The sequence below is a fragment of the Mauremys mutica genome, chromosome 4, assembly GCF_020497125.1.
Source record: "Mauremys mutica isolate MM-2020 ecotype Southern chromosome 4, ASM2049712v1, whole genome shotgun sequence".
NCBI classification, from domain to species: domain Eukaryota; kingdom Metazoa; phylum Chordata; order Testudines; family Geoemydidae; genus Mauremys; species Mauremys mutica.
The window spans coordinates 98871824-98895435 of NC_059075.1; the positions used below are offsets into that span (position 1 = coordinate 98871824).

At 44.6% G+C, this 23612-nt stretch overlaps 1 protein-coding gene across 1 annotated transcript in view; it reads left to right on the plus strand.

Moving 5' to 3' along the window:
* Positions 1–18089: 18089 nt before the first annotated feature.
* DENND5A (DENN domain containing 5A) overlaps positions 18090–23612 on the plus strand; it is a 107149-nt gene continuing 101626 nt past the window's right edge. Inside the window, 1 exon segment of the mRNA XM_045015191.1 lies at positions 18090–18343. Coding sequence (XP_044871126.1) covers positions 18244–18343 — 100 coding nt within the window. The 5' untranslated portion in view covers positions 18090–18243.

The following is a 23612-nucleotide window of genomic DNA, read 5'->3' on the forward strand; positions in this document are numbered from 1 at the left end:
ATCATCTGTGCTGATCACTTATTTATTTTCAATGAACTATTGAAAGACCCAGAAGTTTTGAAAGTAAAACTTCACTCATAGTCTTCAAAGTTAATGATGGATCCATATGTCCAATCTACAGAATGCTGTCCTGTAGCAGTGGGATTGTTCTTACATATTAAAAGGACCGAATTAAGAGGCTTTTTATCATAAAATTACAATAGCAAATAAGGAAAGTGTTCTTCCTTTAAAATACCATTGAGTGGACTATCCTATTAAGCAGAGTAAAACACTTTTTTTTGTTTTTTTTGTTTTTTTGTGTTAAGCTTTTCAAACTCAGTTCGCAATCTGTTTTGGTTGGTCTGTGCTGGTAAATGGTATATGAAATAGATGGGTATTCACTAGTGTGAGATAAACTAAAAGAGAATTCACCTTAGGAAATTTTGGAAATCTCTCACCCTATGGTTTGCAATGGGACCTACGTGTTCTCAGCCTGTCTGCCTTAATGATGCTCAGCCTTTTACTGGGAGGTAAGGCTGTAGCAAGCTGGCAGATCTACTGGCAGTTGGGGGTGATACCAACCCCATTCAGTGAAGGGAAATATTGAACAAGAGGTGGTCTTGATGCACCTTTGAAAATTATTTTTTAACATTAGTAAATAGTTTAAAAGCCATGTGGAATATTATAATGCATGTTGTAAATGGTGCTATGTAAGAGTTAGGTTCTATTTTAATGTCTTTGTAGCACTGTGATTATGCTGTGAAATACTAATAAGTTAAAATTCTAGCACAGCTTCATGAGGGGTGATATCTAAGATACATAGATATAGTGAGGCTCTCTAACTTGGCCAAAAAACATTATGTACAGTTTACTAGGATTTAAAAAGGAAGCCCCTGGATATTTCTAACTCTTCTGGATCCACGAAAAGAGAATTACAACTTTTCAGGTCAATCTGTAGGAGAAAGTTGTTCAGAGTTTGTCTAGATTTTAAACTCCTCTATATTGTAGCACCTATCTTCTTCCCCCCCCCCCCCCCCCCAAAAATCATTGCTTTAATTCTACCACCACTGTACTGATGATGTGTTCCCTGTGCAGGCTCTAGTATTGTTTTCTACATACACATTTAGTACTTTGGCAAAGTGGTGAAAGTCCTGCTTTACCTTTTAATGAAGTAGAATCTCCACTCTAAGATCAAAATCAGAAAGATTTGCTTTTGAGCTGTATATATGCAAGATTAACCTGATTTCATTCCAACAGCTGTCAGGTGTAGTTGGGCCTCAGCACATGTGGCACTTCTGCAAGTGACAGAACAAGCTGAAGAAGTTCACAGCTCTAGATATGCCTTTACTGCAGAAAAGAATCCTGTGGCACCTTATAGACTAACAGATGTTTTGCAGCATGAGCTTTCGTGGGTGAATACCCACATCATCAGATGCAAGTAGTGGAAATTTCCAGGGGCAGGTATATATATGCAAGCAAGAAGCCTGCCCCCCTCGTTCATACATCAACCTCTCAAATTCAGTGGTGCATAGAAACTTGAGGGATATCTACACTGCAAATTAAGGCAATTTGTAGTGCAGGTGTGCATACCTACAGTAGCTTTAATCTACTGAACATGACTAATAATAGCACTGAAGATACATGGCCCCTGATCGTCAACCAAAGTATGTCCCTGGGGGGCTTGTACAGGCTAGCTCGCCCATGCTGCCATATCCTCACTATCACTTGCACCAGCTAGATGAAAGTTAATGGGGGTATGTCTATCAGTGCTGCAATTAAACATTAATCTATAGTATAGATGTGCCCTAGGGGTAGCTAACGGTGTGGATTAGAGCCTGGGCTCCACTTTCACTCAGACTCGTAACCTACCCACTTTACAGTGACGATGCAAGAGAAATTGCATTACATTTCACCTATACCTCAGACACTCACTTGGAAGCCAGTTTTGCTGCGTATTGATCATAGAATCATAGGGTTAGAAGGGACTGTAAGAGTCATCTAGTCTAACCCCCCTGCCAAGAGGCAAGATTTGTTACAGCTAAACCATCCAAGACAGATGGCTCTCAAGCCTTTTGAAAACCCAGTAAAGGAGCTTCTACAACCTCCCTAGGCAGCCTGTTCCATTGTCCTACTCGTCTTACCGTTAGGAAGTTTTTCTTGAGATTTAATCTAAATCTGCTATGTTGTAATTTGAACTCACTGCCTCTTGTCCTGCCCTTTGTGGCAAGAGAGCGCAACTTTTCTCCATCTTTTTTCTGGCAGCCCTTCAAGTAATTGAAGACTGCTATCATATCTCCTCTTACTCTCCTCCCTTACAAACTAAACATACCCAGTTCCTTACTTCATGTTGTATTTCAAGATTTGTGGGCAGGTGTTGTATAGGAAATTTCTTTCTCTCTTTAAGTGTACTAGATTTCTGGTTTGTGGTTTCCCTTTAATGTTGTTCATTACTTTCAATTCTACAGTTAAACAATTAAAAAAAGACAAAGGAGAATACCTACATTTCACTAAAATGTCCACATTGCTCTCTGGATAAGAGTGAGGGAACAGCTTATTAGTAGCTCAGACCAACAGCTTCTTTAGAGAGCTGTCAAGTGTTCAGATGTTGGCAATTCTGAATGCACAAAGCCCAACATAAGCAGCTGGGTTCTGCTTCTGTTGGGGTATGTCTACACTGCAATATAAACCAAGAACCTAAGCCCCCTTCTGTTTACACACAAATCATTCTAACCCAGGGTGTGGTCCCAGGATCTCCTGGGGTGGAGGGTCTGAATCAAGCCAGGACCCAGGGTACTAGTTCCATTGCTTTGCAGCATAGACGCAGTCACACTAGATGTGTTCTCTGACAGTTTGTCAAAAGTATCCCACAATCGCCTGGTCTGACTTCCTTTATCCTCTGGATAGTCAAGTTTTCCCATTCTGCACCATGAACAAAGAGCTAGGGCAGCCACATTTTGGGGCAGTGCTAGGAAGTCTGAGATATGGGTGGTTGGACATGATCTTGGATAATGCAATGTAGATGCTGGAGACCCAGGGTTCAACAATTCATAACCTAGGGTTACAAATGAGTTAAAAAAATCAGGGCCTGCTAACTCTAGTTCTACTCACCTGGGGCTTACAGTTCAGTGTAGACATACCCTTGGAGGCTGGTGATAGCAGAAACATCATTCTACTTCCTTTTAAACGAGTTAAATTTGGTGGGGAAGGGGATTCCCTGGGAAAACATCTTGCTTGCTCTCCTGAAAAACACCAAAGGCAGACTCAGAGTATTTTCAAGTACTTCTTTAGACACTGTAATAATTAGTCTACTATAGCCTTAATGTATGTGATAAGCCACTGGGCCCATCAGACATAAAGATCATTCACTGAGCCAAGCTAAAGATTTATCAAAGGCATTGTTCAGTCTTGAAAACCTTTTCTGTGTGGTTGGGGGTGGAGGGGGGAATAAATTTGCTTCTGATCTTGAATTATCAGATGTTTTCCTTTCTCAAATCTTGATGACTGAATCCTTATCACTTGTGTGTGTGAAAAGCATGGTTAATTAAACGTCAATGTATGGATTACTTCTGATCCTTTCCCTCTCAAGTGAAACATTGTTAAGTTTCTAATCTATTAGATTTAATACATTTGAAAAGATATTCAATATTAGGTGGCTAATGTTTTTGTGCGCCTAGCTAAAATTATTTTAAAGTATACTTTGTTTTTGATTAGTTTAAATTCTCAACTAATTGTCTTTACTATTTTGAGAAAAAATAAATTAGTTTAGCTAATATGTGTTGCAAGTATGTGGGATGTCTTGAATGCTAAACATTTCACAAAGGTTTTGAGCACATTAATTAGTTTCAGGTATACAGTGTAGACCAATAATTTTTAAAATAACCCTCTCAATTATCCTTAACTCTCAATATGAATAAAAATGTTTTAATGGGAGGAAAAATAAGGGGAAATGGATAATTCCTGGGATATAAATACTTCCCTGCAGTGCTGAAAACCCAAAAGAGTTGTGGTAGAGTATGAGCTATTGAATGGAACTGACTAACTTTTTCACGCTGAGTGAAGTGTAAAACAGACAGCCTAAATGGTGAAATTAGTAAAGCAGATAGTTTTAAAATTCAGTTTTAATAATCTAAGGTATAATTAGAATTAAAACATGTTTTAATTACTTATCTCAATAACATCTCTTAAATCAGGGAACCTAAAATCTAATGCAAATATAATACTCTTATCTGCATCCTTGATGATGTGTACCAGATTTGTGTTGGGCTATGGTGAATAACTCTAACATTTTAGGTTTTTCTTTTTAAACGGAGCCTCCCCCACAAAAAAGAAATAAAATTTTAAAAAACATATTGAAAGCACTGACATAGCATCTTTGACCCAGAGCATTGCACCTCTTCTAAATCTCCTGCCTTCACTTACCATATAGGACCATAATTAAATAATGTGATAAACTAATGCATGCTATTTAGCTTTATAGGAAGTTTTTCTTTCCTTCTTTTGTATTATTAGTACTTACTTCATTCTAATGTATGGTAACAATTTTTATAAAATAAAAATAACTTTTAAAAAGGATTGTGACGGAACTCTGGTGTGGAAAGGGGCTAGGTGAAGGTGGCTACGGCAGTATTTTTAATTGGGAGCATCTAATTACTACGTTCCCCCTCCCCACAACCCCCCCCCCAACTATTTGTAAATGGGGCAAGCCATTAAGAATGATTTTACTTGGTTGTATTTTTTTAATAGAATGCACACCAGAAATAATACCGGTAATAGGCCTAATCCCGCAGTTCATTGCACACACCAAATTCCCGTTGACCATAGTGGGAATTATGTATACAAAAGGGCTATGGTATCTGGGTGCACAGAAAAGCAGCATCAATAAACTAGTGAGTTTATGGAGGGGAGGGGAATCAGTCAGGAATCAGATTTACATTTCAAGCTTCAAAGGGGGTAGTATGCTGCAGATAAGTGAAAAAGTGGAGAAATACTTAGGGTAGTGCTAATGTTTTAATGTAAATTTTTGCATAAGATTTTTTCATGATAGCATCTAAAGAAAATGTAAAACCAATTAATCCACTTCGCTTCATGGCACCTGCACACACAAGGTGGCTTGGATGATGCACTGATATGCCACCCTGGTGCACTTCAGGAAGTACTCAAGCCATTCTGGTGAAATGGAGATGCCTGTAAACATGGAATACTAGAGACTGTAGTCCTGATGTCATGAAACATCATAATGGTTCATTTGGAGACATTACCGTGCATGTTTCAATGCTGTTACAGCCCATTAACAACTTGAGACTGGTTTTGCATATTATGCTTAACATGCATTGACAGCCTATACTGAAACAGCACTGGAGGAATGTGAATACTTCACTATACGGAGAGCCATTCAAGGGATAATACAGTCTGATGAAATCAGCAGACTGTTATCATTAGAACCTGTCCTAAAGAAGCTTGTCTGTCTCGCCAACAAAAGTTGGTCCAATAAAAGATATTATGTCATCTTGTCTCCAACATGGTTAAAATAACAGTGCAAAGATTAATAGAACTGGAAGAATAACTAGAAAAGATTATGCACCAATATTTTTAATTTCATTAAGTTTATAGATGTTCAATTTCTCTTCTGGATCCCTAACCAGAGTAAACATGAAAAAAAATTGAAAAGCTGTCTTACAAATGCAAAAAAAATCAAACTTGAATGATTGTAATAAAAAAGGCCCCATGAAATGTAATAGAAAGGTATACAATATGAATAGCTGTTCTAACGTTAACTTGGCTGTTTGAAAATTACACCATATAAAAAACCTGTTCTCCATGTTGTGAACTGATTGTCAAAATTTTATTTGAACAAACAACACTTTATAGAGTTCAAGACAATGACCTCTCTGCGACAACTGCTCCTACTCTGGGATGCATGTGGTGAGGGATTGGGGCAATGTATCATTTTCCAGTTCGAGCCACGAGACATGCTACAAACAAAGGTACAAATTTTAGGCTCTTAACTCGACAATTTTTACTGAGTGTACTCAGGAAAAATTCCCAGTGATGCAATGAGAGTTTTTGCCTGAGTAAGCCCCTTACGATTTGGCCTTAAGTGTTTAGTTTTTCTGTCAATAATGAGTGAATTTTTTTCTGTTCTTGCTGGTGCCTCAGTTCTTTGAAAAAAACAGCACAAAAAGTGATTCCAGCAGACACTTTAGGAGTGAAGGAGAGAGCAGCTTTCAGGTATTGCTTCCCAGTAATCCCACACAAAGAGTGGGGCATGATTTGAAAATGTTTTGTTTGAAGATTCATCCCAAGGTGGTGAACTAAACGAATGAATTGAAACCAAAGAACTCAAATGACTTTCTAAAGCACCATGAAAGTGAAAGATGATTTGGTTTTCCTGATAACCAGCAAAGGGGAAGAACAGTGAAGCCATAAGAAAGATGCCAAAGGACGTTAGAGGTAATGTCCATGCCAGTCCATTATTTAATAAAAGAAACGCAGCATCACTTGTTGAAGCAGAGATCTGTTATGAACTGTTCTATCGATGGGTAATTATGTATGTTGGATTGCTATGGTATTTCTTGGCATAACCAAAAACCTGTACCTTCCTGAACTGGAAGCTATTAAGGTGAACAGGGAAGGGTTAGGACAGAAATGTTTATAAAATTGAAAAAGTTACTTGCATGCAAAATGTCAAGATTTCACAGCGTCCCTTGCCCTTCCCAGCAGTTCACAACGTGCAGGCTAAGAAATTAGATGAGTGTCACAGTGTGTCCAAGTAGATTTACAGCACTTGACAAAGGAAAAAGACTTTGAAAGATGCCTGAATGCACAAGAAAAATGCTGGGAAAGTCTCCTAAGACCAGGAAAATGCAGCTACGGCTGCCCTCTGTTGCACTAATCTTTGCATTAGCGCAGAAGCCTATCTAGCCTCTTATACAAGTGTCTCCCATGCAACGTCATAACATGGATGGCATAATGGAAGTCAATATGAATTTCTACACTGATTTCAAGGAGAGCAGGATCAGAGCCAAAATGGACTGTCATATCCAGCACTTTGAAAATTCATCTAACTCTTCTATAATTATGGAATGCTGTGGATGTGCTGTGTGCTATTTTAAACATCCCTACTAATCCCTTTTATACCTGTTATTCATAATCAAGCTTGTTCTTATATGGCAAAAGGCACTATGCCTCATTCTGAAAGCATGGCAAGTCTTAAGTCTTTTTGTTTTAAAATCTGAAAATAACTTTTTAAACTTTGTACAATGAAATTTAACTTATTGAATCAGAATTCAGGATCTGAGTAAAATTTCCTTTGATCTGAAAGCTTAGGCAAGAAGCCTTTTTTTTGTTCCTTCCTAGATAACTCAAAAATTGCTGAACTAATTTTTAAGAAACTCCATTATCCCCCTTTTACCCTCAAAAAACACAGAACAAAATACTCCTGGGCAGTAATCATGAGAAATTTTGGACCAAAATATGAAAACTAGGAATTTTATGAATGACTGAAAATAGCGATTTAAAAAGGAAGTATCATACCAATTTGAATTTGCATATAGAACATCACAACTGATGGTTATATATGTACATTATGGTTGAAAAAAATTGTTTCTGTGCAGAGGGCCAGCCTATGCATTTAAGACTCAGGTGAGCCCAAAAAAACACAGCTTAAATGGAACTTGAATGATGCATAGGCCATTGTGCTGGCCCTCTGCACAAGGGTGAAATTCATCTTATCTCATACATCTCACTGGTATATACCATTGCAACAGAAATGTTTATAAATTTAAATTTAATAAACAATGTATATATTTATATGAATTTCCATTTGCTTAAAAAGTTAGTTTTTTCTTTCCTCTTTTCTTCCCATGATAAATTACAACGTGTTAGCTTTGGGTTCGGGGAAGATACAGCTCTGTACCACATACCTTTCTCTACTCAAAATTAGGTTAGATATAGCCAGCAAATCCTGTGATTGATGTGCCTGACCATTCCTTAATGCTCTGTCATAGTGGCAGAAGGGTGAAGTTGAAGTAGAGCTGTAAATGTATAATGTGTAATGATCTACTTTTCATAATGTAGAGCAGGCGCCCCTTTTGCAAGACCAGAAAATGCTTTGATTTCTCTTTGCAGGCAGAATAAAGAACACTGGTTGAATTACAGATAATTGCTCCTTCTAACAAAGAAACGTTATAAGGTGTGTGAACCATATATTCTAATAGAATGGTGTAAGGAGGAAAAAAAGAAGCAGTTTTTATATGTGAGTGCAGCTCTGGGTGAGCTTTTCCATCTGTACTTAAAGAGAAATCAGTTGCTGTGATTATTACTATGATCAAGATATGTGTCTTCTAATATCAACATTTCCCCCTCTGATTCTCAGCTGATGGAGATTGAACTAACCCTGTCCAGTGTTATAGTGGAAGAGAGTAATGGCTTGCATGGTAGGGGTAATTAATGTTTAAGCACCCTGGGGTGAAACTCTCCATAGAAATTGTTGAAGATGCTGTACAGTGGCCATGCTCAGAGAGTTCTTAAGCAGCACTGTATGGGCTATAGCTAAGCTTGGAAGGATTAGATTGTTATTGATAAATGTTGGTAAGTGGCAATTTTGCCATACACACACACACAAAGCAAAGAAATATTTCCATCAATAATCACTGAAATTGACAAATAGGCAAAGTAAGAAAAATGCTATTTGAAAATTTATCAGAGTTTGAGTTAAGGATATTAATTTTGACATGCGGTTTTGACAATTTGAGTTTTAATTATTATAAAGCTTTAACTTTTTGAATCACAATGTATACTGTAATTAAATAATTATTGTCTAACCTCCAACCCCATAATTTCCTGCAACTGTGAAAATTCAGAGTTGTATGACGCCTTGAGGAAAGAAAAAAAATGCAAGATAGCTGCTTCTGTGGATGGGACAGAAATTCTCTCCTGAGAATTCTGCAAGAGGGTGATGCCATGTGTTGTTTATTCCCACCCCTGTTGGAGGAAACAAGAATTGTATACATTTTGTAAATAAACAAATTGCAGGGCATCACTGATTTCTGTTCCAAACAGGAAACTGACCTGAATTCTTCTACCACTCAGCAAAGCCACAACACTACATTAGATCTGAGACACAGATGTGGTGTCAAGCTTACACTGCTGCTACCTATGGGTATGTCTAAACTATGAAATTAGGTCGATTTAATAGAAGTCTATTTTTTAGAAATCGATTTGATACAGTCGATTGTGTGTGTCCCCACTAAGTGCATTAAGTCGGCGGTGTGCATCCACAGTACCGAGGCTAGCGTCGAGTTTCGGAGCGTTGCACTGTGGTAGCTATCCCACAGTTCCCACAGTCTCCGCTGCCCATTGGAATTCTGGGTTGAGCTCCCAATGCCTGATGGGGCAAACACATTGTTGCAGGTGGTTCTGGGTACATGTCATCAGGCCTCCCTCTTGTGAAAGCAACGGCAAAAAATCATTTATCGCTTTTTTTCTTGCGTTACCCATGAAGACAACATACCACGGCAAGCATGGAGCCTGCTCATCTCACTGTCACCGTATGTCTCCTGGGTGCTGCTGGCAGATGCGGTACTGCAGTGCTACATAGCAGCATCCCCTTGCCTTGCCCTGCGGACGGCAGACGGTGCAATACGACTGCTAACTGTCGTCGTTGTTGTCCTGTGGGTGCTCCTGGCTGACCTTGGTTAGGTTGGTCGGGGGAGCCTGGACAAAAATGGAATGACTCCAGGTCATTCTCTTCTTTAAGCACTCTGGGATAGCTCCCGGAGGCCAATACCGTTGAATCGCCTCCACACTATCCCCAAATTCGACCCAGCGGAGTCAATTTCAGCGCTAATCCCCTCGTTGGGGAGGAGTACAGAAATTGATTTTAAGAGCCCTTTAAGTCGACAAAAATGGCTTCATTGTGTGGACGGGTGCAGGGTTAAATCAATCTAACGCTGCTAAATTCGACCTAAACTCGTAGTGTAGACCAGGGCTATGTGTACCTGTCCGATGGAGAAACAGGACTTCAGTTTCTGAAGGTGTTTGTTAATTTGGTATTTTTCATTAACACAAGACTCAGACATAAACAAAACTAAAAATGATTTGTAAAGTTATAATTAACTTGGAATTGTGAAAAGTAAAAGATCTGTCTAATAAAGCACTAGTCAAAGCCATGTGTGAATATTATTCCACATACAAGCTAACCCCTCATCTATTACAGAGATGTCAGTAGTGACTCCATAGGTAAGTTACAATAAGATTTGCACTTAAGCAGAGCTAAAATCCCTCTTTCACACTTTAATGATTAAAAGTCTCCAAATTTGGCACAATAACTCTCAATAACTGAATTTTCTAGGTAATTTTTTTAGCAAAATGTTTACTAACTTTTATATTGTACCATATTTACAACACTTTAAAATGCACCCTTTTTGAAAGCTATTTCCTAACATTGCTTTGTGCTCCTTCAGCTAAACCACCACAATCCCACAGATTCCAAATTTTACACACACACGTTCTGTTAATATCTCTGACAGGATTACAAACAACCCAAAGTTACACCAAGATTTACTGAGAGAATTGCTGAGTTCTATCAGCCACTTTCTTTTTCCAGTGCTGTCAGCCTTCCTCTTTGACTCACCAGTTATTCTCAACAGTCTAAGGGTCTCTTCACTGCACTCTTAACTTGGGTGCCTACTTGGATGCTGCCCCTAACCTTCCCCTGCCTCTCTATCCATGCAGAAATCCCTCTCACCCAAGTTTAGTAGTGCCTTGAACTTGGGATAACTGGCTCATCTAGGGCTGTTGGCTAAAACCCAAAAGGCTTTCACTAGAGCCAGTAAGCTGCCCCTTTGCAGTGAAGACACAGGTTAAATTGCTCAACTGAAAAAGAATAACAGAGCATCTGACCTTACTGCAGCACAAAGCACTATGGGATATGCCACCAGAAGTCCTAATGATACAGCAGCTCAGGTAAGACTTAGCAATGTGGCTGCTTACACCTGGGCTAGGCTAACCTGGATGCCCAGATCCAGGTGCCTATCACTTCAGTTAACTCTGCAGTGAAGATATACCCTAATGTACCCCATTACCATAATACCATAATTTATTTATCCTCCTCATAAAACTCTTGTGAGGTAGGAAAGGGCTATTATGCCTAGGGGAGTTGTGGAATCTGTGTTTTTGGAGCTTTTTAAGAGCAAACACCTATCAGGGATGGTCTTCTAGATCAGTGTTTTTCAAAACATGGGTTGTGACCCAGTACTGGGTGGGCGGCATGTCAGGCAGTGGGTCACCTTGCTCTGGTCAGCAATGCCTACCTTTCCTGGCACCACACTGCGCCCTGAAAGCGGCCAGCAGCAGGTCCAGCTTCTAAACAGGGGGGCGATAGGGCTCCACATGCTGCTCCCACCCTGAGCACTGGCTCCGCATTCCTGGCCAATGGGAGCTGGGGGGAGGGGCGGGGCCTGTGGGTGAGAGTCGCGCAAAGCCATTTGCGCACCTCCGCCTAGGAGTCAGACCTGTTGCTGGCCACTTCTGGGGCGCAGCGTGGTCTGTGGTGCCAGGACAGGCAGAAAACCTGCCTCTGCACCCTGGCTGCGACACTGACCGGCAGCTCCCGGTCAAAGTCTGTACCTCAACCATGTGCCCCAGCCCTGAGCCCCCCAACCCAGAACCCCTTCCTGCACCCCAAACCCCCCAGCCCCAGCCCAGAACCTGCATCCTCAGCCCAGAGCCCTGACCCGCTCTGGCATCCCAACCACCTGCCCCAGCCCAGAGCCCCCTCCACACCCTGAATCCCTCATTCCTGGCCCCACCCCACAGCCCTCACTCCTGCACCCTAAATCTCTGCCTCAGCCCTAAGCCCATCCCACACCCCAAGCCCCTCACCCCCAGCTCCATTGCATCGCAGGCATCAACAATTTTATTTAACTGGGTCCCCAGAAAAAATTTGAAAACCACAGTTCTAGATAATACTTAGTCCTGTCATGAGATCAGGGTACTGGACTAAATGACCTCTCGAGGTCCCTTCCAGTCTTATGATTATTTCCATTTTACAGATGGGGAAGTGAGGCACAGACAGACTAGGTGACTTACACAAAAAGTCTGCAGGAGGAAAGGTAATTGAACCCGAGTCCCAGGCTTGTACTATTGTGAAAGAACCACACGTGCTTTGTCTCCACTAGGCTTTTACAATGGGATAGTTAACATGCGTTAGTTACAGCACTGTAAAAAAAAATAGCAGAAACAGGTCTTAGACTGGAGTCTAAGGCCTGGTCTACACTAGGACTTTAATTCGAATTTAGCAGCGTTAATTTGAATTAACCGCGCACCCGTCCACACCAGGAAGCCATTTAATTCGACCTAGAGGGCTCTTTAGTTCGAATTCGGTACTCCACCCCGACGAGGGGAGTAGCACTAAATTCGACATGGCTATGTCGAATTAGGCTAGGTGTGGATGCAAATTGAACTTAGTAGCTCCGGGAGCTATTCCACAGTGCACCACTCTGTTGACGCTCTGGACAGCAGTCCGAGCTTGGATGCTCTGACCAGCCACACAGGAAAAGTCCCGGGAAAATTTGAATTCCTTTTCCTGTCTGGACAGTTAGAATCTCATTTCGTGGTTGGACATCGGGGCGAGCTCAGCAGCACCGGCAGCAATGCAGAGCTCTCCAGCAGAGAAGTTCATGTAATCTCTGAATAGAAAGAGGGACCCAGCATACACTGACCGGGAAGTCTTGGATCTGATCGGTGTGTGGGGCGAGAAGTCTGTGCTTTCGGAGCTGCGCTCCAAAAAACGGAATGCAAAGACCTACGAGAAGGTCTCCAAAGCCATGAGAGACAGAGGATACAGGTGGGACGCAACGCAGCGCCGCGTGAAAATCAAGGACCCCAGACAAGGCTACCAAAAAATCAAAGCGGCAAACGGACGCTACGGAACCTGCCACCACTGCCCCACCAGTGACCATGGACTCTGACGATGGGACAGTGTTGACGGACAGTTCCTCGGCGATGTTCGCGGACGGGGAAGATGAGGAAGGGTTTGTGGAGGACGAGGCAGGCGACAGCGCTTACAACGCTGGTTTCCCCGACAGCCAGGATCTCTTCATCACCGTCACGGAGATCCCCTACCAACCCTCCCCGGCCATTAACCCGGATCCTGAATCAGGGGAAGGAGCAGTCGGTAAGTGCTTTAACCATGTAAACTTTTATTCTTAATATAACAGGAATCTGAAGTATGTGAAAAGGAGGTCTCTCTATATATGGGGATAGAACAGAAATCCTCCTGGGAGATCTCCACAAAGCTCTCCTGGAGGTAATCGAAAAGCCTCCACAGGAGGTTCCTGGGGAGAGCTGCCTTATTGGGTGCTCCGTGGTAGCACACTTTTCCGCGCGAGGCTTTCAGGAGGTACTCAGGGAGCATTGCCTCCCCGAGCACGGCTGCATAGGGCCCTGGTTTGTGCTGGCTTTCACGCAGCATGCGCTCTCTATCTTCTTCAGTGACCGTCCTCAGGGTGATCTCGCTCGGAGACTCCTGCATCTAATTAGGGGAATTACTGTAATGTTACGCCTGGTCCAAAGTATTTTAAAAAAATCTCCGGACAGACGGCATAGCAGAGACTTAGCACGCTGCTGCGTGACGAGCATAACGGAAAGCCAAAGAATCAAATGGACGCTCATGGAGGGAGGGGGGACTGAGGACGCAAGGTATCCCAAAGTTCCTGCTGTCTCCGAAAAGCATTTGCATTCTTGGCTGAGCTCCAAATGCTTCTAGGGTCAAACACAGTGTCCGCGGTGGGTCAGGGCATAGCTCGGCAATTTACGCACCCCCACCCCACCCCCAGAAGTGAAAGGGAAAACAATCCTCTGTTGACTCTTTTACATGTCACCCTATCTTTACTGAATGCTGCAGATAGATGCGATGCTGCAGCACTCAACACCAATATCCTTGCTCCCCCCCCGCCATGGGTGGCTGACGGTACAATATGACTGATATCCATCGTCATCATCAGCCTATTGGCACATGGGGCAGTGCAAAAGGACTGGTAACCATGCCAACTAGCATCTGTCAGGTCCCCCAATGTCAGGTGCACCTAATTTTTCATGGTAGATGGTGCAGTATGGTTGATAACCGTCTTCATCATAGCAACAGGGGGCTGAACTTCATCAGCCCCCACCCTTCATGTGTAAAGAAAAGATTCAATTGCCCCTGGACTAGCAGCAGGATGCTGGGCTCCTCTCCTCCACACTCCTTAATGTCCTATCTGGACTATCATAGCAACTGGAGGCTGCCTTCCACTCATTTCTCACTAACAAGTCACTGTGTCTTATTCCTGCATTCTTTATTACTTCATCACACAAGTAGGGGGACAATGCTATGGTAGCCCAGGAAGGCTGGGGGAAGAATGGAATGAACAGGTGGGGTTGTTGCAGGAGCACCCCCTGTGAATAGCATACAGCTCATAATCTATGCAAGATCTGACACAGAGCAGCTGTGCTCTCTGGTTCTCTGATACAGTGGTTCTCTAGTACACTTGCCCATATTCTAGGCAGGACTGATTCTATTTTTAGATACCAAAAAGGAGGGATTGACTCAGGGAGTCATTCCCGATTTTGGCTTTTGCGTCCCTGGCTAAGAGCAGCCAGGGGCACTTATGACAGCAGCAAATGGTGCAGTGCAAAAGGACTGGTAACCATGACCATCTTATTACCAATGTATGGTATGGTAGATGATACAGTATGGCTGGTAACCATCTCTGCTGTCATGCAAAAGCAAAAGCATGCTGCTGTGTAGCGCTGCTGGACCGCCTCTGTCAGCGGCATCTAGTACACATATGGTGACAGGCACAAAAGGCAAAACAGGCTCCATGGTTTCCACGCTGTGGCGTCTGCCAGGGCAATCCAGGGAAAACGGGCTTGAAATGATTGTCTGCTGTAGCTTTCCCGGAGGAAGGGATGACTGACGACATTTACCCAGAACCTCCCGCGAAAATGGGTTTTGCCCCATCAGGCACTGGGATCTCAACCCAGAATTCACAGAGACAGACTAGACTGTGTTCATTGTTCGCAAAAATGTATCTTTGCAAGGAATTCACTCCCTTTTTCCCATCACACAGCTTCGACTGTCTCCAGACCTGCCACAGCATCCCCCTCACAGAGGCTGGCAAAGATTAGGCGGCGAAAGAAAAAGACACGGGACGAGATGTTCGCTGAACTTATGGGGTGCTCCCGAGATGAGGCGGACCAGCAGAGCCAGTGGAGGGAGACCCTCTCTCTGTACCAGCGCTCACACAGCGAACGGGAGGAGAGGTGGTGTGAGGAAGACAAGCAGGCGACTCAAACGCTGCTTGGACTAATGAGGGAGCAAACGGACATGCTCCGGCGCCTTGTGCATGTTCTGCAGGACCTCAGGCAGGAGGACAGAGCCCCCCTGCAGTGTATCTGCAACCGCCCTCCCCCGCCACAAAGTCCCATACCCCCCTCACCCAAAATAACCAGAAGGAGGGGTGCCAGAGGCCGTGAAAACTGTCACTGCACCCCAGCAGAGTGCTCAAGTACCCAAAAGCTCTCATACCCTAAATTTTGAGAAGTCCTTTCCTTCCCGCCTCACCCAAGCCCCCATCCCAGTTTCATCCCCTAACTGTCTAGTTGATAATAAAAAATACTTTTCTGTTAATTACTGTTTCCGTCATGTTCTTTTAGAGGAGACTGTGTTTGAAGGGGGGGAAGGGGATTGGTAATTGGACAGGACAATCACCTTTACCAGGGTACAGATATGGGGGCAGGATCAGCAGCAGGTCACACACACACTGCAGTCAGTAGGCACCCTGGTCGGTATGGGAGGTGGTTTGCAGGTTCTGTGTGGGTGGGGGGGGTACGTGACTTTGTAGCGGGGGAGGGAGGTTACAATTCTCATGCAACGGTCCCTGTCCTGGACCACAGAGCCACGCAGCAGAGGAATCTGTATCCGTCCTCCCCCGCCAAAAGGCCACATAGCCCCCGCACACAGAGTCCCAAAAAGGAGGGATGGCAGGCTCCGTTGAAACAACCAGTCCGGCACTGCAGACCGCTCTGGGAGCAGGAGCCTGTCATTCCTCGAGTTTACAGGCGGTCTTTACATCACCGCACACCCTACCCAGCACAGTCCGTGTCCCAGTTTCAACCCTGTAACGCAAAGTCATCAATAAAGAAACCTTTGTAAAGTTACAGTGGAACATGTATTTTATTTTTAAACGTGTGTTGGAAGTTGGGGAAGCGGGGTGGGTGGGGTATGTAACTGCAGATGCTAGTCAACAGTAACTTGGTAAAGAAACAGGGGCAGGTTCAGCTTCTCTGTAAAGAAACTGAACAGTCACAGGTCACGCTGCTCACTGCTCGCTGGTACTTGAAGAGTTCCTTGTCGCTGTGCAAGGCGCCTGCACAGAGCTTCACGAGCCAGGGCATTAGCGGGTAGGCTGGGTCCCCGACGATCACTATAGGCATCTGCACATCCCCAAGACTTATTTTGTGGTCCGAGAAGAAACTACCTTCCTGCAGGCGTCTAAACAGACCAGAGTTCCTGAAAACACGCACGTCATGAACTTTGCCTGGCCACCCGACGTTGATGTTGGTAAAACGTCCCCCATGGTCCACCAGTGCTCGCAGCACCATTGAAAAGTAGCCCGATTTCTCAGCAGCTGACTGTGGAAGAGGTGGACGATAAGGTGCAAGGAGTTGACAACGGCCATAACTGCAGCGGGATCCATGCTCAAAGTGCTGTGGCGCCCGCGGTGTCACTGAGCAGAAAAGTGCACGAACAGATTGCCCGCAGGCGCTTTCAGGGAGGGAGGGAGGGAGGGCATGATTGATGGTTCAATGATGACAGTTACCCAAAACCACCCTCGACACATTTTTCCCCCCAGCATGCATTGGGGGAAATCCCAGAATTCCAATGGGCAGCGGGGAGTGCGGGAACTGTGGGATAGCTTCCCACAGTGCACCGCTTCCAAAGTCGACGCTGGCCCCGTTACTGTGGACTCACACAGTCGAACTAGTGTATTTAGTGTGGATACACAACTTCGACTTCATAAGGTCGATTCCACAAATTCGAATTAAGTTGATTCGAAATAGTCTTGTAGTGTAGACATACCCCAAGAGATGTTTCTGCTCTTAGACTGGAGTCTCTGTGAGGAAGGATGTTTTTTACAAGCCAGGGATCTAGTATAGGTCAACACTATACCATTGTCTGTGATGAACCCTTGCCTAGTCTACATCACGAGAAAAAATTAGGAAAATTTTACAGGTTTGAAGGGCAGAGAAAGGGGCATAATGAGGGGTCTGAAGGAGAGTCTCAGGAAACTTGGAGGGTACGTGGGGAGCACTAGGAGGTCTAGAGGTGACCTGATGAAATAAATAGGCAGCAGGTTTAAAACAGACAAAAGGAAATACTTCATACTTCATAACATGCACAGTCCACCTGTGGAACTCATCGCCAGGTGATGTTGTGAGGGACAATAAATATAACCCGGTTGAAAAAAGAACTAGGCAAGTTCATGGCATGTTGGTCCAGCAACTGCTAATAGCCAGGATGGGCAGGGATGCAAACCCCATGCTCCCAGTGTCCTTTAACCTCTGACTGCTGGAGGCTGGGGATGGCTCACCAGGTAAGCAGCAAGGGTTGCCAACCCTCCAGGATTGGTCTGGAGTGTCCCAGAATTAAAGATCATGTCATGTGATGCACTCTCCAGGAATACGTCCAACTAAAATTGGCAACCCTAGTAACAGCGTTGTTCATTCCTGGTGAAGCACCAGACAGGGCCAGTGTGCGCAGGGAGGGCACCGGGCTGGACGGGCCATTGGCCTGACCCAGCACCGCCGGGCTCCTGAGGGAACGGGGCCCCGGGGGGGGGGGCGGGCAGAAGGAGCTGAGCCCCGTGCAGCGGGCGGGAAAGGGGAGCCCGCGAGGCCGGCGCGTGGGGCAGCAAGGGCGGGAGGGGGCGGGGCGGCGAGACCTGTGCCCACTGCCCCGCCCAGAGCCGTCCAGCCTCCGACAGGCAGCGGCATCACGTCATCCCATCCGCTCACAGCGCACGCGCAGCATTGCGGTTTCTCTCTCTCTCCCCCCCCCTCGGGAACAGCTGGGGGCCGTACCCACAATGCCGTGCGGCGCTGCCCGCTCCGCTCCGTCATGGAGGCAGCGGCAGCCGCCGCAGCTGGCACAGCTGGAGCAGCCCCGGCGCTGGCCGCCTCCCCCCGGGCGCGCTGAGCCCCCCGCACCCCTCGGGCTCCAGCATGAGCGGAGGCGGCTCCTCGGCACCCGGCCGCTTCGCCGACTACTTCGTGATCTGCGGGCTGGACACCGAGACCGGGCTGGAGCCGGACGAGCTCTCGGGTGAGGGGCGCCGGGGGCTGCCTTTGTCCCCAGCGGTGCGCAGCCCCTGCGAGAGGGGACGGGTTGCAATTGCCCCGCTCCCCGGGGGAGGCACCGTGCCGGGGGCGGGTATTTGCGGTTGCCTGGCTGGAGGATGCCCGGCTCCCGGTGGGGATAAAACGAGAGGCCGGGGTGCGCTGCGAACAGCCCCCGTGGCTTGGTTCGTGCACACGCCGGATCGGGGCCATACGGAGTCAGTGAAAGGCCCCTGGGAGCTGCTTTGTTGTGGCAGCAACAGGGCGCCGTAAGACCCCGAGTTGCTGACGATGATCCTAGCAGAGGCCGCTGGTGGGGCTGAAATGCGCTGTCGCTTTCTCCTGGGGTGGGATGAAGGGTGGAGGAGGGAGGGGTGCTGGAGGCAGCTCTGAACCAGCTGGAGGGGAGGGCCGCACAGAAACGCCTATCGTGGCCCTTCTCAGGATTAACGGCCTTCTGGCCGCCCTCACGTTTGGCGAGGTGTTTTATTTCAGGCGATGTAAGCAGTTTAGTAACAACCCTTAAGAAGAGCTGGGCAATGTAGGGGTATCTTTCTAAGAAGGAAACAACAAATAAAGCCAGGAGGAGCTTTCAACCCTAATGGAAATGTTACACGTATCAGTTATAACTAGAGTGCTGGTGTGTGGAGGAGTGCAGTAATTAGGCATGTTGGGATGGTACAGTATGTCCCAAACACATTCATAATGGTCAGTACGTACATCTTAAAGTCACTATACATACAAGATCACTCTTCTGGTTTGGGGCCAGGGACTTAACAGGTTCATTTAGGCATTGAAAATATTCCAGATAAGTACATTACTTTTAAAATTCTTCTGTACATGGCTACACTTTTTGGAGCTTGTTATCTGTGCTTAAAACAAGGTTAATGCCCTTTTCAAAAGTAGGGTGTGTGTACTTGCATGTGTGGTGGTGTTATAGCTCTGCTGCTTCCGTCAATTGATGTGAGATTCCTGGAAGCTTTTAAAATAACTTTTAAAAATAAATTATTAAAATATTTTTAGAGTAAAAATTATATGTTGCCTTTTTAGAGCAAGATTATTAAATTATATTCTGCATGTTTGTATTATCGTGAGTTACAACAAAAGTTAAGAACAATAAAAATGTTAAGACAATAGTTTTGTTATTTCTAAGGTATCTTAAAGGAAATAAACTGACTGAATTCAGTAGTGTATCTGTCTTAGAAGCTCTGTCCTTCTTATCTGACACGTGCATTTTTTTTTTTTTGCTTCTGGTTAGGAGGTGTGTCTTACAATGTCATGACAATCCTCCTATGCTTATATTAAGTTTACAGGGCCAGATTCTGATATCTTTCTCTCAGGTTTAGTAGTCCCATTGACTTCAGTTGGCCTATTCATGGAGTAAGACCCTTTTTCCAGCCAAACACAGTATCAGAATCTGGCATAACATCACCTGAAATCAGTGGAGTTATTCTGTATTTACAGTAGTGTAGCTGAGCTCAGAATCTGGCCCTCAGTTTGGGTTTTCTTGCTTCTTTAAATGTGTTTCATAATGTGCAGTGGGCGTTACTGTCTTAGGGTACGTCTACACTTACCTGCCGGTTCGACGCGGAGAGTTCGACTTTTCAGAGTTCGAACTATCGCGTCTGTTCTAGACACGATAGTTCGAAATCCGGAAGCGCCGCGGTCGACTCCGGTACTCCACCTCGGCAAAAGGAGTTGGCGGAGTCGACGGGGGAGCCGCGGAGTTCGACCCCGCCGCGTCTGGACGGGTGAGTTGTTCGAATTAGGGTACTTCGAATTCAGCTACGCTATTCACGTAGCTGAATTTGCGTACCCTAATTCGACCCCCGCCCTTAGTGTAGACCTGCCCTCAGTAATATTGACTGGAAATTTTTGACTTTTTTTTTATGTTCATTGTAGAGTGAAATTTGTATAGAGGAGTACTCATTCTGTTGACTAAATGTACATCATTTTGGCTATGACTGAAACTTTTTCTTATTAATCACATAGGGCCAGATTCTTCCACCCTTACTCATGCGGAGTAGTAACTTACTGTATAATGAGTCCTTATCAGTTTCAGTGGGAATAACTGAAAGTAGGATATCAGTCTGACTGAGTGAGTAAGGGTGGCACAATCTGGTACTTAAAAGTACATTATAAAATTTAATTTTAAGGATATGAACAATTAAATGTATTTGGGGTAAAAAGTTTGAGAGACTCTAAGGGTATAATGCTGCTTTAGTAATAGCTAGGAGTGAACAAGACTTGTATGCTGAAAACAGTTGATGCTTCCTGGTGTTATATTTGTCGCTCCTATTATTTTTTGCCTTGTGTTGAGTTCCACAAATTGCTGCACAATAGTTCTTCCCTCTGTTGCATGTGAATAGCTCCTCCTCTCATAATAAATGTTACTTTGAGATAACTATCTAATATTTAGGAAACTGAAAGACTGTTGTATGATATTACCTTAACTTTATGTCTGAATTTGAAATAATAAAGACTGGAGTATGCTGTTTTGTATGGCCTTTTCTTGCTAAAGGAAATTTGTGGAAATATAGGCCCTGATCATCTCAACTATTCCGTATGGGTGCCAGATCTGCCTGCGTGCAGTAACTTGCAGAATTGGGACCATATTTTGCTAGTGTGATATGCACTCTATTTAAAGGGATTCTGTATTCTTTGAGGAAAAAAATGAGGATTGGAGCACAGTGAAACAATTGAGAGAAAAAGCATTTGATATAACTTCACTGCATATAATTTAACTGGCGTTTCAGTACAGTTGGATGAGTTTAGTGTAAGAAACTAGTATCAGTCATGCATGATAGTGTGTTGGCAGATGTTGCTTTTTAAATCTTAAGTAGACTACAGTATATGAACAAACTAAGCTGAGATCCTGCTCCAGAGTCCATTGAAGTCAATGGAAATGGCTCTTAAATGTTTTGTGCTTCCTGGAAGATTCCTTTATTTGAATTAAAAGAGCATTGTGTAGCTTTTCTGCTTACTTCTGTATTTAAAAAATCCATTCTGTATTCTTGAACTGTTGAAACAATTTGCTTAATAAGTGGCCATTGTTGGAACTAAAGCATTGGCACTACAGTTGCTGTGTGCGGTAGTGGGGGGAAGCAGGATTCTTAAAATAAAGCAAAGCTTAAACACAAACGATCCCTTGATTGGAGCACACTGAGATTCTCTTCAGGGCTTTTCTACATCAGGTCTGCCTTGAGCAAAGCCCCAAAATGATGTCATAGTAACTTAAACTTGCTACAGGAAATTGACAATGGCTGCCAGAACCCCTAGGGATGCTGTAAGCAGATTTTATTATAGCCAAGCTAATGAAATCTTATACTTCAGGTGTTTTACAATAATATTGATCAAATAGCATTTTGTTGGAGTTTTATAAATAAACTACCAACTCATGAACAGTTTGATTTTCTTTCTGATTATTTTTGCTTAAAAGATGGCTTCTGTTTCCACTTTCTTCTGTCTACATAAAAAGTTTACTAAATGTCATACTCACAGTATTTTACAAAACTCCATGATTGGCATTTGCACTCAGAGTGGTTTAAGGACAATATATTCTCTACCTCCAAGTTACTTTTTTTGGTCCAGAAATTTATACGGCATGGTTATTTGGACTTCAGTGAAGTAATGAAAACTCTTCTTGCTGGATGTCTTGGTGACAAGCAGCTAGAAAGTTTTTACTTGCTAGTAGTTGATCGAGTCATACTGTCCTATCTTAAAAACTCTCCCTGAGGGTGGCAGGAGTGGAGGACAAGAGAGGGAGTGAGATGTTTTCATGGGTTCTGTAGAATCACCAGAAGACAGTGGTAGAATTTTTGTAGTTTAGTAAGTCTATATTACAAACATTTTTACTTAATAGATAATATAATGAAGTGTATCTATTACCATGGCAGCACTTTTACGTGGCTGGTGTATAGGGCCATCCCTAGCTATTCCGGGGCCCTACGCAGTTCCCCTGTGGGGAAGGGGGGCCTAGGCCTCCCTGGGGGTTGGGGGATGGCCCCAGGCCTCGGAGGGGGGGACTGGCTTCGGAGGCGGGGGGAACCGCCCCCCCACTCTCTGGCGGTGTGGCGGGGGCTGGGTCGCTGCCCTTCCCACCACCAGTGAGTGCAGGCTGAGCCCGGCCCGAGTGCAGCCCTCAGGGGCAGGAAGAGGCGGAGCAGGGGTGGGAAGAGGCAGGGTTGGGGCAGTGAAGAGGCGGAGCAGGGTTGGGGCTTGGGTGGGGCAGGGGCTATGAGGAAGAGGCGGGGCAGGGGCTGGAGCAGCATGCATCTGTGCAGGACACCAGGAAATTTGGGGCATCAAATTTCCTGGTGCCCTACGCAGCTGCGTACTTTGTGTATGGGTAAGGATGGCCCTATTTGTGTAGTCATGGCAGACCACTGGGAGAGAGCTCTCCCAGTGCTCTTTTAAAAAAACAAAACAAACAAACAAAAAAAAAACTCCACTAGAGGCATAGCTACCAGCATTGGTGCACTGTCTACACTGGTGCTTTACAGTGCTGAAAGTGTGTGTGTGTGTGTGTGTGTGTGTTCACAGTGCCAGTGTAGACAAGCCCTAAGACAAATCTATATGTATGGTGTCACTTACTGTTGCAGCAGTATGGATAGGATTTAAGTCTCATGTCTGCATCTTGGAAATGTAATGAGAAGTGTGTAGTGCCTTTTATTTTTCAATCAGGGCTATAAATGGGTTTTTTAAAAACAGTCTGAAAACTGGGACCAAAAAAACAAACTAGTTTAGTCATAAAATTATGTAGTTTATGTGGCAATAGTGTATTTTACATTCTTTTACACTAAAGATGTGTATTCTTCTTCGAGTGATTGCTCCTATGCATTCCAGTTAGGTGTGCGCGCCGCGCGTGCACGGCATCTCAGAACTTTTTTACCCTAGCAACTCCGGCGGGCTGGCTGGGCGCCCCCTGGAGTGGCGCCGCTATGGCGCTAAATATATACCCCAGCCGGCCCGTCCGCTCCTCAGTTCCTTCTTACCGCCCGTGACGGCCAGTTGGAACTGTGGAGTGCTCTCTGTCCTCCACTACCCTAGTTCTCGCTAAAGGTTTTTTGTATATAGTTAGTTCATAGTTCGTGTAGATAGTTGTTATAGTTAGTTAGTTAGATTTAGTGTTAAGGTTAGGGGGGTTTCCCCTCCCTTTCCTCTCCCAGTGCGGGCTCATGCCCAAGGCACCGGGCTTTAAGCCCTGCGCAATCTGCCAGAGGCCTATGCCCATCGGGGACCCGCACGACGCCTGT